General features: G+C 42.8%; 1 protein-coding gene across 3 annotated transcripts in view; it reads right to left on the reverse strand.

Moving 5' to 3' along the window:
* DARS2 (aspartyl-tRNA synthetase 2, mitochondrial) overlaps window positions 1-18,715 on the reverse strand; it is a 530,183-nt gene that overhangs the window by 95,067 nt on the left and 416,401 nt on the right. For all 3 annotated transcript variants that reach the window (XM_069641110.1, XM_069641109.1, XM_069641111.1), the window contains one exon: window positions 7,910-8,020. In XM_069641110.1, coding sequence (XP_069497211.1) covers window positions 7,910-8,020 — 111 coding nt within the window. The remainder of the gene's footprint in view (window positions 1-7,909; window positions 8,021-18,715) is intronic.

An 18,715-nucleotide genomic window follows, 5' to 3' on the forward strand; every position in this document is an offset into this window, starting at 1 on the left:
GTCCAAGGAAGCGACAGGGGCAGGGCCCTTGTGTGATTCTTTTGAGGGGGTTGAGGCCGCATTCTTGAAAATACTGATCATCTCTGCCCGAAATGCATCCCACTTCCTAGGGGAATCAGATTTTGTCAGGCATCTGATTACCTCAGTAGAGGAATCAGATGATGAAGAGGCAGACCTAGGACGTCTCTTCTTTGCCTTTTTTGAGGAAGACGATGAAGATTGCCTCAATCGACTACTCGATCGGGACCTCTTCTACTTTTTTACACCGGGAAGAGTCTCCAGACTCGCCTGACTTTTTCTCTCTTCGAAGACTTTGAAGCCACCCTCCCCACTGCCAGTTTACCTCTACGGTCCATGAGAGCTTTCTCTGTCATGGCCTGACAGGACCCACAGTCGTCGGTACAGTGCCCGGAGCCCAGACACCAGAGGCAGACACAGTGAGGATCCGTAATAGACATTTTCGATCCGCAGTCGGGGCATTTTTCAAAACCAGACTTAGGTGTCGAAGGAGTCGATGAAAAAATGTTTCTTGCGAAAAACTGAAGAGCGCCGTTAATAACTCGAAGCGTAAGCTTGGAAAAACAGAACTAAAGCCAACAATCTCTGAATGTGCTATTTATAATGACGTCAACGGAGGCCCTTGAGGGACATCAGTGCAACGACATCACATACAGCGCCTTCTGTCGAGAGAGACCTTTTTCCGCAGCAGCAAAGCTGGAGAGATATAATATCATAAGATGAGGAATACATGGGAGGAGACAATCCATTTGAAATATATTTTGTCTAACAGTACTAATAGTCTGGGCTTTAAAAAGTGTGTAATAGTATTTTGAAGATTTAATAAATGTTTTACTCCATCCTCTCCCCCCCCAGAAAACCCTAAGTGCATGGCATTTCTGATGACCCGGATATCTTTAAATCGCTCAAAGATCTCATCGCCTGCAGCTTCCATGCTAAGCGCCTGTTAACTTTAATAAGTCCAATTTCGATTAGGTAAAAATAATACTTAAAAAATAAATAATGCATGTAAATATTTCCTATGTAAAGTGCTTTGGATAAAACATATATATAAAATAAATTAATATATGAATGTGAAAATAGTCTGGTTTAGTTATAGGGTATTAAGTAGGTCAGTAGCAGCTTTTGTTTGCAGGGAGTAAGTAAGATTGTTCCTTGTTCTCAGTTGTGTGTAAACTTGAGAGGAAACAACAAATATTTAATGTGTTGCTGAAAGTGGAATTGAAGAGACTACAGTGCTGCATCAGTGCTAACAAGAACGCCCCCGGCAGGTTTTAAAGCCTCCCAAGTTACATCGTAGGTGAGATCAAAACCAATATTCTCTTAAGAATTTGGAAATACTCTGTTAGTGAAATAACCACTTGATCCCTCAGCAAAATGTTATTTTCCAGGACTTCCCTTTGTAGGCAACTCCTAGGAATGAACCCAGAATAAGGAATATTGGAGCATGATCAGTAACAAACTGCGGCCACATCTGCAGCTTCTATTATGTTGTAATCAAGTCTGTGAGGTAAAGAACATATGTATACAAGAGTAAACCTTGTGGATACAATAAAAGTGCAACTTCGGCCTATCATTAATAATAATAATTTAATAATAATTTGGCATTTATATAGCGCTACGAACCCTCAGGTATCTGAGCGCTGCTTATTATTACCCACGGTGTGTGGTGCTCATTTATCGACCTCGGAAGGATGAAAGGCTGAGTTTGGCCCCGCCGGGATTCAAACCTGCGTTAGCAGACTCTGCACCGATGTCAAAGCGAGCGCTCTACTCGCTGTGCCACTTGACCGGCTTGAAGTCATCATAAGTCAACAAGTCCGAAATCCATATGTGCCCCAATTAAAGACTGGGATGTGGAATTTAACATTGTGTTTAATTTAGATCCATCTATGTTTGGATTAATGATCACAATTAAAGCCACACCAACTAATGTAATGTAGCAGAACTCGGCCAATTTGGGGAAAAGATTAACAATTTCATTTTTAACATTTTTATTAGGCCCATGGACTGAGATTAATGTCAGCATTGTATTACCATTATGATGTTTAAGACCTGCTATTCGGCCCTTGTTGTCTCAGTACCCCCTAGAACGTAACTTCTGATCAATATGTATGGCCACAGTCCATTTCTTCTGTCCTGCATGCGTGAAAAACAGTTTTGAAGAAACCATTTTTATTTTGTACAATGTGGACCTTCCTTTTTTAAATGAGTCTCTTGTAAAGGTGCAGTATTGGCGTTCATTTCTCCAAGTTTGTTTAGCATACTTTTCCTCTTACTCAGTGACTAAAAATGTTAATACTTTGTCATAGGAGGACCACAGTATCTTCTGACAGACGAGCATTTCTCATGTGTTAAGCATGTGCAATTCAATAGTGAAAAAGTATCCATTCCAAGCTTTACCTCCTTCCTTATGCACCCATACATCTTGCATATATCCATTATTATTATTGGGGAATTTGAGCGCGAAAATATCTTTCGAAGCAATGGCGCGTTTTACCAGACAGAAGGGTGGGAGGGGGGAGAGAAGACAGTGAAGGAAGCAGAGATCCTACGCAGTAGGGAGCTGTCGACAGGGCAGGTGGAGAGCAGACAATTTGGCAGTAAGGGATCAACAAGCTGCTAGGGGAAAATATAGGGTGGAACGGATCAACCAGTCTCAGGTTAGGCGGGGAGTGTGGGTGCAACAGTGTATAACTGGGGGTGTGGTAGCCGCCGGTTTAGAATTTGAACATATTTTGAGTGTAGTATGTTATAATATTCTGATGTGGCTAGATTGGTGTTTGTAACAATCACCAAGAACCCAACATGCAAGTATTCTGAATATTGCTCACATGCGGTGAGATTATGAGGCTAGTTTGGAATGAATCACAAATCTCAAAAAAGGTTCATGTGTTTATTTACATGTTGTAGAGGTAAAATAAAATTATATTATAACAATTAAGGTAGTACATTTCATTTTGAGTATGCAAACAAAGGATAAAGACGGTATGCATAAACATAAGGACCCACAGTAAAACTAAAAATTGGTCTTAGAGTTACGTGGCATAAATGATTTACATAGGAAGGACATTACCCTTGTCATAAGAGGAGCCAATCCTTACATTCAAACAAATTAAGAAAGAAATCCAGAAAAAAGTCATTGCAGTACAATTCTTGCGGTGCTTTAATGGACTTCAATGAAAACAAAATTTCAAAAGTAATTAAGAAGAGATAGAGAGAACAAAGCAGCAGATAAACAATGTATCAGTTAGAAAGTGAACAGTTGCTGTCAAGTAATAATTCTAGAGCACATAAAAATACTGACTAGAGGAGGGATTTCAAGTTTGCTGTCCAAAATAAACATCAACTGGATTAGTTGCTTGAAGGAAAAATCCTTAATGTTATAAAAGGTGGACGAGGGGGGTTGAGAAAAGATGTAGCACACTAGTTTGGTAATGGCCAATCCTTGGTCTACGTCGGGAAGAATAGGAATTGTTACTTAGTTTGCAATTTCAAACAGAAACAGCTATTAATATAAATTTGATACAGAAATGTGTTTAATAGTAAAAAAATAAGCAAAGCATATACATCAAAGAAAGTACAGTTCAACTAAAAAATGGCTGCCGCGTTTCGAGAAAAATGTTCTCTTCTTCCAGAGCCAGATGAAAACTCTGAACTGTAAATTAGGAATAAAGGAGAGAGGTGATGAGGCTAAATCCTATTAGCTTTGTATATGCTTTGCTTATGTTTTACTATTAAACACATTTCTGTATCAAATGTATATTAATAGCTATTTCTGTTTGAAATTGCAAACTAAGTAACAATGCACCAACACATTTTCACTAACGAATCATTTAACCGTCTATTGACGGGATTGTAAGGTGTGCAGGGGACGGGAGGGTTCCATCTACGGATCCTCTTTTCTTTGTACAGTTGTATTGCGTTGGCTCTGTGCCAGGGCCACTTTTCCTCCCCTGCACCTAAAAAATACTAAATACCTGACCTTTGAGTATTCATTGAAAAACAAAAATTCAGTCAATTCAGGTGTGCTCCACCTAACCCTTTGCTTGGAATGTCTCCCCCTCTGCAGGTGTCTTATTGTTGCACGTTTTCACAAACCCAGGGGAATGTCTCCCTTCCCCTGTGTGAAACCCACTTGTATGCAAAGTTTTGAACGGTTATGCATGTCAGATAAAGAGAATCTCTTCCTTTCCCAGGTTACAACACAAAAAGGCAAAGTTCCAAACAACCGGAGGGAATGACTCCCTTTCTCTCGTATTGACTGCCAGGAGAATGGCTCCCTTCTCCTGGTATCTTGAATCGAATTTGTACCACCTGGTTTACTGAATTTGTACCACCTGGTTTACTGGGAGAATGCCTCCCTTCTCCTAGTAGTTTGCCAGTTCAACGCAACCAGAGGGAATGACTCCCTTCCCCTGGCCTCTCTCTCACTTTAGCTTCAAACACACAATTCTTAACTTCTGTTCTTTGTTTGGGTTCACTAGGTATCTTCCCTTTACTAAGTATTGCGACAAGGAAGAGGACTCTTTTGCCGTTTGATTCGGCCCACATGGTTCACTCTCCTGCCAAGAGAGACCACTAGGAAGACACCTCCCTTCCTGGTTTGGGTCCCAAAGCCCCTGGTTCTCTCCTTTTTATACTCCGCTCTCTTGGCTCGCTCTTTCACCAATTACGGATGCAAGGGCGATGCCTCGCTTCTCGGCGGGGATCCCTCCTTATGCTCGGCTACCTTGGCTTGTGGTGCCGTCAAGTAATGATGTGAGCGAGATGGCTCACTTCTTGTTTTGGGCCTAAGACCCCTCTCTTGTGGTCAGTGGCTTTCGTGACTTCACTGGGCTGAGAAAGCGCTTTGCTGCTGCAGAGCCTTCTTGCCACCTGCCCAGTGTACCTAATTGGGCCGCCCGCTCACCCCTCTACTGTTAGGGAGAATTCTCTCTTTAGGCTGAATTTCCTAACCTAGTGAGTCCCCCAGCAGCTTTGCTGGATTTCTGGAGTTTGTCTTTTTCTCCTGCCAAGAGTGAGACTCTTTTTCTCCCACTCTTGGACATGATTTATGGTGTTTCTTTGACTGCTAATGTGTTTTATGGGCTATGGGGTCCTTTACTCCATAGGGTCTCATGTGTTTTTTTCTATGTGTGTTACACAGCACCCTCCGTGCAGTAACACAGGGGTGTCATAGTGGCACCCCACCATAGATTCCATACCCTGGGAATGACTACTGTCTCCCAGGGCATGAAAAGTCACCATTGGCTTTACTAGTCCCAAATTATTAACAGACACCAGTACAAACAATCATATTGGTGACGTACTGGTCGGGGCAATTCGATTGCCCCGGGGTCTGTTAGTCGAGGGGGCACGTCTCCGTCCCCCCTGATCGAGTTTTGGCTGGTGGCAGTGGATAGTACTTTTTATATTCGACCGCGAATATATTCCTATGGGATTTTCCCATTGTTCGAGGCTACCAACTTTATTTAATTCTCATAGCCTCGAACATACCGCTGGTTTATTTATTTAATATTAATTCGCCGGTTGGTATTTTTTGCCAGGACTCGATTCTAAAATGTCGTTTGTGTTCTCTTCTGTGACGCCAACTCAAGTCGAGCCCTTTGTTCCACCTTTTGGTGGGCTTCTCCACAGAAGCCTCCAAAAGTGGTGCCACTCTGTCTGGGTACCACAGGGGGTATTAGAGGGGGTTTAGGCACCCTGGACTGAGTTACCTTGGTAACTCAAGTCGCACTCTTGTATGATTGGGCCAAGTGGTGAGCCGGCCTGGCTCACCACTTAGCATGTCTGATTGACAGCTAGGCTGAGTGAATGGGGGTGTGCTGCATAAAAGCAGGGCTTTGGGGACTGGAACTTCAGAAGTCGCCACAGGACCTGAGAATCCAACGAGGGAGAAGCTGAACCTATCTACCACGACGACACCACCGGTGGAGCCCTGCGGAACCGACTCACCACTTCCCGATGACAGAGAAGATCTCCCGGCTGGAGAGGCTTCTTCCTCTGACTGGTGGGCACAACCAGTTTACCTTCTTCTCTTCGCACCCTAGACCGGCTTGTGGTCGAATTGCCCGTGCCAAGCACCCCGGCAACCGGATAGCCACTTACCACTGGACCGCGAACTAAAGGACCGTTCATTTTAACTGAGAACTCTGCGGCTGGTTTCTTCCCTGGCAGTGCAACGGACTCCTGTCTTCCTCCCCGTACCGTGTCCGCCAGGCCTCCCTTTCTAAAGATTGCTACAAGGTAATAATAATCCCTTAACCTTCTGGACGGGGCTGGCCGCCTTGACCTTCTAACTGGTCCCTTTCTTTGCACCAACTCCTTTTTGAACCGTTACAAGACTTTTGTGCACTGCAACTGTGTGACATTGGACACATTTCGTTTTGATCCTCTTAAAGTGGATCCGGCCTACTGACTCTAAACTCACGGTGTTACTTTGCCTTCCTCTCTTGTTATGTTCGTGAAAAAGTGTTGGGATCTGTTTCAATTTATTCTCTGCTTTTCTCTCCCTTTTAAAAACGAATTATTAGATTGCCAGCTACGTTAAGCGCTCACCGCTGTCTGAAAATAAGTGGGGCTTTGCTTAAGACTTGTCTAATATTCTTCTAGGGGAGTGTATATCTTTTAGTGACCGTGTTTTTGAATTGCTTACTATTAGTGCCTGTGTGTTTTTCTAGATGTGGTTTTAAATAAATAATTATATCTCTTTTACACCAAGCCCTGGTCAGTGTTTACTTGTCCTACTGTGCTCTTTTGACCTATTGTGAATACTCTGTGTACTGCCTAACTCTTCTTGAGGGAAGTCTGACTGCTCAGCCACAGCTACCAAGTGAATCTGTGTGGTACAGACTGCTACCAAGTGGGTTTACTGCCAAACACCTGTAGTCTTAAATCTTTTGCAGTGGTCCCAGAGGGAACTGCACAGGTTTCCGCCTAACACTACCTGCTACTGGGGTCCGGTAGCTCTCTGGTCCTTCCTGGGATCGAGTGTCCTAATGGTAGCAACAGCGTTCCTTCTCATTGTCTGCTTGTTTCTGCGGTTCCTGTGGCCGCACCACCACACAATTCCTAAAGACGGGCGGGAAGGTTGCCTCTTGCGTGACCTCCTCGGGACCTCCATGGCTGCTGGTCTCGGCCGGCCGCTACGCCTGGTTCTTTGTTGAGCGTGATTTGAAACCCCTAGGTTCGTTGCGGGTCGAAGGAGAAGACACCAAGCCCCTTTTCATTTTCCTTTTTATTTCAGAAACTCCACCCTAGCGCAATGTCCACACATGCAATGAGAGCTTCCAAGTCAATCTTTACTCCTCTTAGGGGCCACCTTAACCCAGTACTGGGGTCAGGCAAACCCATAGGGCTCTTTAGGATCTACTTCATCCCAGTACCTTCAACAGATATTACAGAAGTACATGTACCTAGCCGGATCATGGGAGTGTGTGTTAACAGAGGGGTATAATGACTCAGGGAGTGCGTAGGGTACGAGTGCAGGGTGAACATACCGCGTTCTCCCGAGATGTTCTCCCTTGTCCCCAGACGGGAGGTATCCTCCCATGACACCCTCCCGCTGAGTACCACCCGCAGGGAGACTATCGGGTATGGGCCACATCACCTTGTCCTCATGGGAAAGGGCTCTCCCCGGGTTAGAAGTGACGACATCTCGGGATTCGGCACAGATGACACTCAGAAAACAAAGGAAAGGGCAGGGGAGGTATGATATAATATGTCATTTATAACGCACCTGTAAACCAGTGTTTTTAGGTAGACGATGGGGATACGCGATTCATGGAGGCAATGTTGTGATCACATCTCTTAGAGATGCCAAATTAGCACAGCATTATTAGAGACGCTGGCATTGTTGGCAAGATGTTAGGGTTTCGCATAGGTTTACCTTCAGGACACTTTCCAGGACGTAGCGCTGTAGCTCCGAGTTGTGGATTCGGATAGAGCCCCCTCCCACCTCACTGCCATTTAGCACAAGGTCATAATGCTGTCCGCGGACCTGGAGAGAGGCAGGAAGACAATAGGTTAGATAAAAGAGAAAAACTGCCATTTTGAACAAGTGAACAGTCTATACGAGTAGCATCAATAAGTGCTGTGGGTCTGCAGTTCGATGGAATGGCTGGATCTCTATTTATAGCTAAGTAAAATGATAGATTGGGGACCAAGACAGGTGAATCCTGTGTCTCAAAGATGTGGTCGTAGCATGGCTTTAGGCGCTCATACCACAAGATTGGTGCGTTCTTCAGCACTGGGGCCCTCGAACGCTTCAATTTGGTAATCGCCCACACAATGTCATCCTCTACCCATGGGCCAGCCCCCTGCACTATTGGGCCCGAGTGGGATCATCTAATCCCATAAACATCCTCAGTAGATCATACTATCATTTAAGAAACTCAACCCACGTATCCACCAATATGAAAGTCAGGCCCCTCATTGTTCCAAGTAAGCGTGCCTAACACACACAAATGCAGTATACATACATCTGGTAATCTTTTTGCATTTCCTTATGGATGTTTTTTTCAATAAACATTGGCCCAGAAGTTACATGATGGAAGCTTCTAAAACCATCAAGGAGGGCAGCACAGCAAAGTAAAAGTGGTTACAAGTGATGAGATGGGTACACCTCATCTTGAAACCGTCCCGGAGTCATGGTCAGACCGTTTTTTGGTTATTTTCTCCATGACACTAGCTATTTCACCTGTTAGTAGCGTGTCTATTAAACCACAACCATTGCGTCAAAAGAAAAAGCTTGATCTTATTACTAGTGTACATTTGGCTGACCTTAAATATGCACAGTCTGAGCTTAAATATGAAGACCTTTATTGGACAGTTATGGCCGGTCTACAAAAGAATTGTGAGGTTATTGCCCCTATTCAATATCCTAAAATGGTTAAAAGAAAAGACATAATACATGGTATAATGATCCTCTAAAAATGGTCTAGCTGCCAAATCTGCTTTGAAAGCTTATAAGAAAGACATCCTTCTAGCCAATACAACAAACTATGTTACTTGTACTAGTGCCATGCGCCCTTGTCGTGGAGAAGAAAAAGAGGAAGACCAAACAATGCCTCTTATTCTCCAAATTGTAAGCTTTGAATTTTTAATTTTTAATTGTACATAGATTCAAGGCGTGCCCTTTGTGATTACACGTGTTTCGACGTCTGCGTCTTTTTCAAATCAGGGCTAATCCAGTTGCATTAACAGAGTTATTATTAACATTTGCAAAAACGAAAAAGATAATGAGCAATAGTTGTATACACATTCCAAATAGAACATAACAATTGTATGCATGCATGTTAAAGGATGGCCATTGAGGGAGGGGAAAGGGTGGGATTGTTAGGGGTGGTTGACAAAAAGAAAGAAAATGCAACAGATAATGATAGCGAACGTAAAAAAGAAAGACAAGAAATAATTAGTTAATAAATAATGTCCCGTTGCATTTTTCAAAGAATTTTTTTTTAAACCTTAATCGACCCAAAAAAGAGGGAGGTGTGTTTCTTCTTACCTAGTAAGGTTGATTCAAGGTTCATGTGTTGGTGGTTTGAGTTAAATAGTCATGGGTTAAATCCCTAAAAAGAAACATCATGTGGCCCATTAATGAACTGCCTTCCTTTACAATTAGTGAAGTGCACTTTACCAGTGAATAGAGCGAGCTATAGCTTGTTTAAAGAATATCATAATATAATTTCCCGAGTGACTTTAATTTTGAACTCAACGTTGTAAACTTGTAAACTTGGCTAATCTGTTAAAGTTTAATTATGAAAATAAGCATTGGACCGGATCTTCGTATCAATCAACCATGGTCTTCCAAATCGTGTTTGCACGCCATGTGTGCGGGTGTTTACCATGGTTACTTGAAGCTAAAGTTGCGCTAGCACTCGTATTTATCGTTCTTGGACAATAAACATTATCTATCGTGCCACCACGTGTTTAGCACGTGCGGTCGCATTATGTGAAATAAGCCCCCCTGCGGGAGCCCCTCCAGCACGCTTACCTGTGTCAGCGTGTTCCGTCTCAAAGAGTCCCCGTTTGCTCTGTGCCGTGTTACTGTTATTATTGCGGCCATGAAAACTTGTCGGCTAAGTCCTACTTTAGTTTTCACTATGTTCGTCTAATTCTTTTGTTTTTGGTGTTAAACTGTTGGTATTACATATGTTGTTACGGGCTTCCTTATGTGTTGGATGAATGTAGGAAATTTGAAAGCAATTATAAATTGCTGTCTGGATCGAATCACGATTTTTTGAAATGTCCAATTAAATGCCATATTCGGACACTACAAATTTTTCTGAATTACAAATATATGTTTCATGTTGTATGTTATTACCAATTTCGGTTTTAAAAGTTGAAAACGCAAAAATCAAAGTCGAAGTCAGAGTATCTCTGGTAGTCCTTTTATGGTTTCTAATGTCACGGCCATATTTTGGGAAAAACAAGATTGTACAGCGTGGGAATCGCGTTCCCTTGAAACAATTTACAGCGGAATGCCCATCTAAACATATTGTGGCTTGAATAGAGTGGATATACGTTTTTTGGGGGGTTTTTACCTAGGGAGGAATTCTTCATTAACTTGTGTCTGGTGTTACAAAGACTTAAGACTGACTATAAATGGTACAGAACCTGTTATGTGTTTATGCGCACCTCAAGGATATGAGGCATACATAGCTTAAGGTTGTCTGTGAAAAGTGAAAAATAGGGGTTCAAACTTGGTATATAAAGCATGCTTTGGTAACATATTAATCTGTCAAAGTAAATGTTAGAAATTACAGATGAAAAATCACAGATGGAAAAATCAAATTCTGATCCATTCTTGCTAACTTTTTGTACAAAGATTGTTCTTTCAATTGTTATTACAGGAATGAGGCCATCTCATGGTCTGAGTTCAATCCTCTTTCCACTGCATGGAATTTGCAGATTAATTTAGCTTCTTCTTGCCTCAATTTAACTTCAAGGTCTCCTCCTCTTGGTCCCAGGGTCACTTTTTTAAGTCCAATAAATTTCAATTGTTTTTTATCGACTAATTGGTGTTTTCTTTGCCAATGTTGGGCTAGAGGTAAGTTGGTGTCTTGACTTCCGATGTTGGATAAGTGTTCCCTTATTCTTATCCTGAGTTCCCTAATGGTACTGCCTATATACATTTCTTCACAATAGCAGATTATTGCATAGACCACAAACTTGCTTCTACAGTTAATCTGGTCCACTATCTTGTGAGTTATGTGATGTTTGTCTTTGAAGATCACTGTATTATTTAGAGCATGTTTACACATTGTACATGTCCCGCATTTCCGAAACCCTGTTGGTAGTGGCGGGAGCCATGTGGTTGGGGTTTCTTTCTTCTCTTCTGGAAGGAGTGTAGGGCTTAAAATATTCTTGATGGTTTTGGCTCGTCTATAGGTTAATGTGGGATTGTCTCCTATGTACTTCCTCACATTATCGTCCAATTGCAACAAATGCCAGTTCTTCCTTAAAATCTTCCTCAATACTTTATTGTCTGCACAGTAACTAGTGATAAAGCTGATTTCTTGTCTCTCTTCTTGTATGGGTCTTGTTGTCTTAAGGGTACTTGCCCTATTGATTTTGGAGGCCTTATCTCTAGCTTGTGCTATTGTTTTGTTTCCATAGCCTCTTGTTTTGAATCTGCTGGTCAGTAGTTTGCATACGTCTTCAAAACTGCTTTGTTCAGAACAGTTTCTCCGAGCTCCGATAAACTCTCCCTTTGGTATATTCCTGATCACAGAGTTAACATGGCAGCTTGTGGAAAATAAGGTGGAATTTGCCTCAGTGCTTTTCCTGAAGGTTTTAGTTTTGAGATGGTTATTTTACACATAAATCTTCAAATCTAAGAAGTTTATTTCGTTGGTGCTAACAGTTCCTGTGAATTATATCCCCATTGTGTTCTGATTTGCTCTCCGTCTGAACTCTTCTAGGGATCCCTCCTCCCCTTTCCAAATGATAAGTACATCATCTATGTACCGCGTCCATAATATTACCTTCGCTTCATATTCTTTGTCTGTGTAAATGTGTTTATCTTCGTACGTTGCCATCGTCAGATTGGCAAGGGCTGGGGTGTATTTTATTCCCATTGCCACCCCTTGTGTCTGCTTGAAAAATTGGCCATTGAAAATGAATATGTTGTTTTGTAATGTCAATAAGAGCATTTCTTTCAACATACTTACAGATTGGTAATTGGATGCACTTTCCTTTGAAAATGTATAATCCATAGTCTCTATGGCAGTGTCGTGTCTGATTGATGTGTATAGGGAACGCACGTCCCAAGTGGCCAACCGATAACCTTGCTGCCATTCTATCATCGCTAATTTGTTGATTGTCTCAGTGGTATCTCTCAAATAGGATTTGGTTTTGATCGCCATGGGTCTTAAGATGTTGTCAATGTAATGTGCCATGTTCATGGTTGCCCAACCTATTCCACTAAGAATGGGTCTTCCTTCTGGAATCTTTGCATATTCTTTGTGTATCTTGGGTAAAAAATATACTGTTGGCAATATGGGTTGTTTGATTTCCAAAAAATGTTTTTCATCATCGGTGAGGAGTCCTTGTCTGTGCCACGTTGTGATCGCTTCTTTCAGTTCTAATAGTATCTCCAATTTTGGATTCGTTTTCAGTTTGATATAGCAATGCAGTGTATTCAAATGGTTCATTGCCATTTCTACATAGTCCACTCTGTCCATTACTACTATTTTTCCTCCTTTATCAGCTCCTTTGATTACCAAATTTTGATCTTTTTTTTAGTTGAAAAAGGGCTTTTCTTTCCATCCTTGTTAGGTTATCGTATTGATATTTCAATTTGAATCTGTTTGAAAATTTAGCATCATTGTAGTCATTTAGATCCTTTGTAACTGTTTTGTAAAAGGTGTCAACTAAATTATCTGGCATGAGATGTGGCGTAAACTTAGATTTGGATTTGAGTTCCTTTGCGGAGAGACTTGTTTGTTGTATTTGAAGCTCATGCAATGTCTCATGAATTGGTCTTTCTTCTGTTTCTTGTAAAGATCTAAGTGCATTTATATTGGCCAAATCTTCAATAGTTATCATATTTTCCTGTACCGGTAGTTCCTTTGTATGGTGTACCTTAATTTGAGTGTCGAAATATTTCTTTAATTTCAACTTTCTCACAAATTTGAATAAATCTATATGTACTTTTGTGTTGTTGAAGTTTGTGGTTGGTGCAAAAGTAAATCCTTTGTTTAGTAGTGATGTTTCCTCCGGTTTCAGTTGATGATTAGATATGTTCAAAACCAAGTCTTTCACTTGTTCTTTTTCACTGCTTCTCTGGCTCTTGCTCTTGTTAGTCTCCTGAAGTCTTCTAACCCCTCTGGGTTTCCTGTGTCTATTATTTCCATGTTTCCCCCTCCTCCTGTGGGCGGTTGTTGTTGGGTTGCCTGTTGTGGCAATAAAAAACGCACTTGCTTTTGATTTTGATAGGTGAATCTGTTCCCTTCTTGTATCTCCTTATTTGATTAAAAAACCTTGACCTTCTTTGGTCTCGGTTGTATTGGATGTGTCCTTTTCTTGGTCTCCTTCAGAATCTGCATCCAAACTGCCTGGGGAAGTATTTGGTGTGCTTTCTTTCGAACTAGGTTTGCTTAATTGTCTGTATTTGTCCTGAGAAGTGTACACTTTGTCCTCCTCATAATCTCTATTATCTCTGAAGAATTTTCTCATCTTTCTGAGTTTAATTTCATCTTGGTATTCCTTCAAGATCTCGAACATTTTTTGATAGTTTTTCTCTTTGGTCACTTCTAGTGCTTTTGCTTCCTGTATTTCCTTTTTAACCTCTTCAATTTGGTCTGTTGTACGTTTATGCTCCCTGGAAGCATGTTCTATTAGGAGTTCTAACATCATATTGGAACTTTGGTTCAAATTATGTTCCCAAGATTCTGCTAGATCTTTATCTTCATCTTTTGTAAAGTCTGGGAAGATTAATATTCTCAATCCTCTACGGATCTGTTTCTTGGCAATGTACCGTGACTTGTGAGTCAACAATTATTCAGGAAAGGGCACTGAAGTCCACCTGGAAGGGAACCCAACAAAATAGGCTCCTCACTTACAAAAGGATATCCTTCAAGCCAAGTCTGCCTATTTACAAAACAAATCACTTTAGCTGAAAACAAGTCTAAGACTTCGTTCTCAACTATTAAGAAGGTTGTCTCTCCCCCCTGTGTCACTCAGAGTCTCTCTCCGTCGCTACAATTGGCTAATTAATTTAATGGGCCTCATTACGTGTCCAGCGGTAAACCTGCTGGTGCCACCTGTAGGTTGCTGCCGGCCTCCTAATATTTTACCAGCTTCTGACTTCCCAGTGCCAACGGGGGACATCAAATCCGGCTGCCCGGGAAGTCAGGTGCTGGTAAGTCTCGTTGGACTCTATGGGAGTGGGGACACTGAAGCACCGGCACTGTTGCTACCGTGACCGCTGCACTCGCCAGAGTCACACCCTTCGGGCACAGCGGCCAGGGCAGGTACACTCATAATGAGGCCCAATGCCTATTTTTCAGAAAAAATTAATCAGATTCGTTTGAACATTGATTTGAGTTTACAGTGCCAGGACAGTACTACTAATGTTGAAACTCAACTGAGTGTAAACGTTTTGACTCCTACCTTTGCCCTAGCTCCTGTTAGTTTGAAGACAGTTTCATCACTTATGGAAAAGCTCAAACAAACACATTTTATTTATGATCCCATTCCAGCATACTTGGTTAAACGGCACATACCAGCCTTAGGTAAGCTTGTCCACTCACTGGTTAATGTGTCATTGAGTCAAGGATGTGTTCCACGAGCCTTAAAAAATTAATATCTAACTCCACTCCTAAAAAATAACATCTCTGAACCATAAGATTTTTATCAAACTATCATCCAATTGCCGGCCTTCTTTGGCCTGCAAACATTCTAGAGTAGATAGTGACAATGCAGCTCCAGAGTTGTGTAGAAGAACATGGCATTCTGGCCGTATACCAATCAGGGTTTAGTCCTGGACATGGGGCAGAGCCAGCTCTTGTCCCAGCATGGGATGACATCTTGAAGGCTGCCGATGCGGGCGACATTAGCATGCTCGCTTTGTTGGATCTATCGGCAGCCTGTTATACTGTTGACTTTAAAATTCTCCTTTCAAGACTCCCCACAGTTGCCTACTGTATCTGAGGAGGCTCCGGAGTAGTTCTCCTCCTTTCTGATGGATCGTAATCAGCAGGTCAAATTGGGCCCTTTTTTTTCTGGCCTGTTGCCAGTGGAATGGGGAGTCCATCATGGATCATCTCTGTGCCCCTCTGCTTTTTATTGTGCACATCTGCCCAATTTTGAACCTCTTTTCTCAATTTAATCTACAATATCCTTCTTATGCAGGTGACAAACTAATCTATGTGCGGCTAAACAGCTCTGTGGACACAACTGCTCGTGTTCTACTACTTGCCTAGGAAATTAAAACATGGATGTTGGAGAACAAGCTGCAATTAAATCAGTCTAAAATGGAAATGATTGTATTTGGCTAAAAAAAAAAAGAGACTAGGAGGCCTTATGCCAATTCCTTGTCCTGCCCTCTTTAATACTCCGACGAACTACTCACAAAAAGCCAAGAATCTTGGCTGTATTTGGCAAGCAAACATGAATTGCAATGCACAGATCAATCAGACTATAAAAACAGTTTACTATAAACTTCCGAAACCCTGAATGCCCCTCATTATGGACAGAAAGCGTGGTTGGAGCACTTGTAAACTCGAGGCTCGATTACTGCAATTCTCTTCTCCTGGGTTTTCCTAAATTCCAAATCCAACGACTTCAGGTCACCCAAATTTCCACAGTAAGACTCATTTTCTCATTGCCTAAGTAGGCATCTATCTCTTTTTTCATTGTCTAAGAAGGCATCTATGCCTCACTACCGTAGGAGTATTCATTGGCTTCCAGTGCAACAACAAACTGTGTTTAAGAAACTGTGTCTAGTCTTTAAATGCATTCATGGCCTGGCACCGGCCTATCTCTCAACTAATATTGCTCCTTACCAACCAAGCAGAGCCTTGAGGTCATCGGATGGATCCTTTTTCGAAATCAACCACCTACGGGAATAGATGTTTCTTATGTATGGTTCCTCAGATTTGGAATAAACTACCATTTGTTCTACAGAGAATTGATTTCCTGGAGACTTTCAAGAAAGAGTTCAAAACATACCTCTTTCAGTAATGTTTGCCACTGCTGTTGACTATATCTCTTTAAATACCAACTGTGCCCAGATGAATTTTTATTGCTTGGATCTTTGGATATGTGCACTATAAATGCCTTTTCTATTCTATTAAAGTGTTTGCCAAACCCCTATTAAGGGACCTTAATTCAGTTATGCAGCAGTGTGACCTACAGTCTCATTCTCAAGTGGGTTTCTGGCACAATTTGGGCGCTCCTTTGAACGCCAAAATTTTGGCCTACTTATTGCGGGCGGGGAGGCATGGGGCCTATTAACATGGCTTCTTTGGATATGTCCTGCGCCTTTGATTGCGCCGTGCGCTCTATTTTATGATCAAAATTGCTGAAATGTAGCATTCCTTTTTTTTTTTAAACTTCTTTTTATTGAGTTTACAACATGAGTGCATGAAAAGGAGAAAACAAAACAAATACAAAAAACATTTCCCCAACTTTCCCCCCTCTCTCATCCCCCCTGGGGCATCCTTTCATGTTTTCTTCTTTTGTTTCCACCTGTACCAGTTTTTTGCGCTCATTGGAGGTCCAGGAGTTTGAGGTGCTGAGGGCACCACACCACTCTATAGTCCCCTTTGAGGAAAGCTAGCGTTTCTCCCTAGTCTTTTGCAAAGTTCTGTACTTTCCCATTCATAGCTTATGTGGCCCATTCTAAGGTTACTATGTCCCAAACCTTGCGTAGCCAGTTGTGGGTCGTTGGCCCGTTCCCACTTTTCCATCTCTGCACATTTAAAGTAATTGCTGCCAAGGTTAGAATTACTCTCGCCTTTTCTCTGTTACTGGGTTCTCCTAACGCTTCACCCTCCTTTAGGAGGGGGAACAATATCTGCTCCGGAGGTCTCATCCCCCCTCTCCCGAATGCCTGCTCTTGTGCTAGCTGCACTTCGTCCCAGAAGGGGGCGATTTTAGGGCACCTCCACCATATGTGTTCCGCCGTGCCCCCATGACCACAACCTCTCCAGCATTCCCCCGTCGTTGTCCCTGGGTAGATCCCGTGAAGGCGGGCCGGCGTGTAGTGCTACCCAAAGAGTATGTTATACCATGTTTCTTGTAACTGGGAGGCCCTGGCCAGTTTGTGGATCTTCCCCCAAAGTTTCCTCCACTCCTCCTTGTCGATTTCCCTCCCCAGGGTCTGTTCCCACCTTTGCATGTACTGCCATTGCTGTCTAGGGATCGCATCGTCCAGGATCCTATATAAGGTGGAGATCAGCTGCTTGGACCCGTCATCGGACAAGAGAAATTTCTCAAAGGGAGTTTTTTTCCTGGTGGCCGCTGCCTTATTTGTCGGGTGTAGCAACCAGTGGCGCAGCTGAGCACTTCTAATCCTTTCCCCCTCTCCAATTCCGAATGTTTGAAACATATCCTGCACCCTCCTACATCCTCCCTCCTGCCATTTTCTAAACGCTCCCCTCACCATTCCAGGTGTGAAGTCCCCGTTATTGAAGATGGGTGTGAAGGGGCACGGGAAGGCTGTGATTCCCTGCGTTTTTGCTAGCCTATCCCAGTTCTCTGCCATTAACCCTGTTCTGGTGCTTTCATACATGCATTTTGGCCTATGCTGCTTCTGCAACCACAGTACCTCCTCCAGGTTGTGTTTCGTCACTGCCCTGTCCATCCCGACCCATAGTTTCCCCTCGTCCTCCTGTAGCCACTCCCTGATGACTCGTAGTTGGGTTGCCTCATAGTACTGCCTAAAGTTGGGGAGGGCCAACCCCCCCTCCCTCCTGGGCGCCTCGAGCAAGTACTTGTTGATCCTTGCCCTCTTCCCCTCCCATATGAATTCTTACATCAGGGTATTCAGTTCCCTGAAGAATCTTTCCGGTACTGTCTGCGGAATAGCTTGAAATAAATATAGTATGCGTGGTAGCATGGCCATCTTAACTGCGGCTATCCTCCCCAGCCACGACACTCTCAAAGGCCGCCATTTATGGAAATCCCTCTTTATTCCTTCTAGTAGAGGCTTATAGTTTGCTGCACACCACCCCTTAAGTGTCGGGGTGATCTGAATCCACAGGTACCTAATTCCCCCTGGCCTCCATACGAATGGGGTCTCCTTTTCTAGTTTGTTGTATTCTCCCTTATCTAGGGTGATATTCATCAGTTCTGACATCCCGATGTTTATGCGCAGGCCTGACACCTCACCTAATGCTTCCAGTATGCATCTACTTTTCTTAATGGATTCTAGTGGGTTAGTTAGGGTAAGCAGCATGTCATCGGCAAACACAGCGACTGTATGCTGTTTCCCTCCAAAAGGGATACCCTTGATGCCATCTGCCTCTCGTATTGCTTGTAGGAGGGGCTATAAATAGATAGCGTAGAGTAACGGGGATAGGGGGCAGCCCTGTTTTGTTCCCCTGCCCAGATTAAATGGTTGCGACATCTCCCTGTTTACCGTTACCCGTGTCAGTGGACCCTGATAGTTAGCCTGCACCATTTTTAGGAAATTACCTCCCAGCCCCATCCTCCCCATCACCCGGAATAGGAAGGACCACTCCAT

This window comes from Ambystoma mexicanum, chromosome 1q (assembly GCF_040938575.1).
Source record: "Ambystoma mexicanum isolate Mex_15411 chromosome 1q, UKY_AmexF1_1, whole genome shotgun sequence".
In the NCBI taxonomy this organism is placed as follows: domain Eukaryota; kingdom Metazoa; phylum Chordata; class Amphibia; order Caudata; family Ambystomatidae; genus Ambystoma; species Ambystoma mexicanum.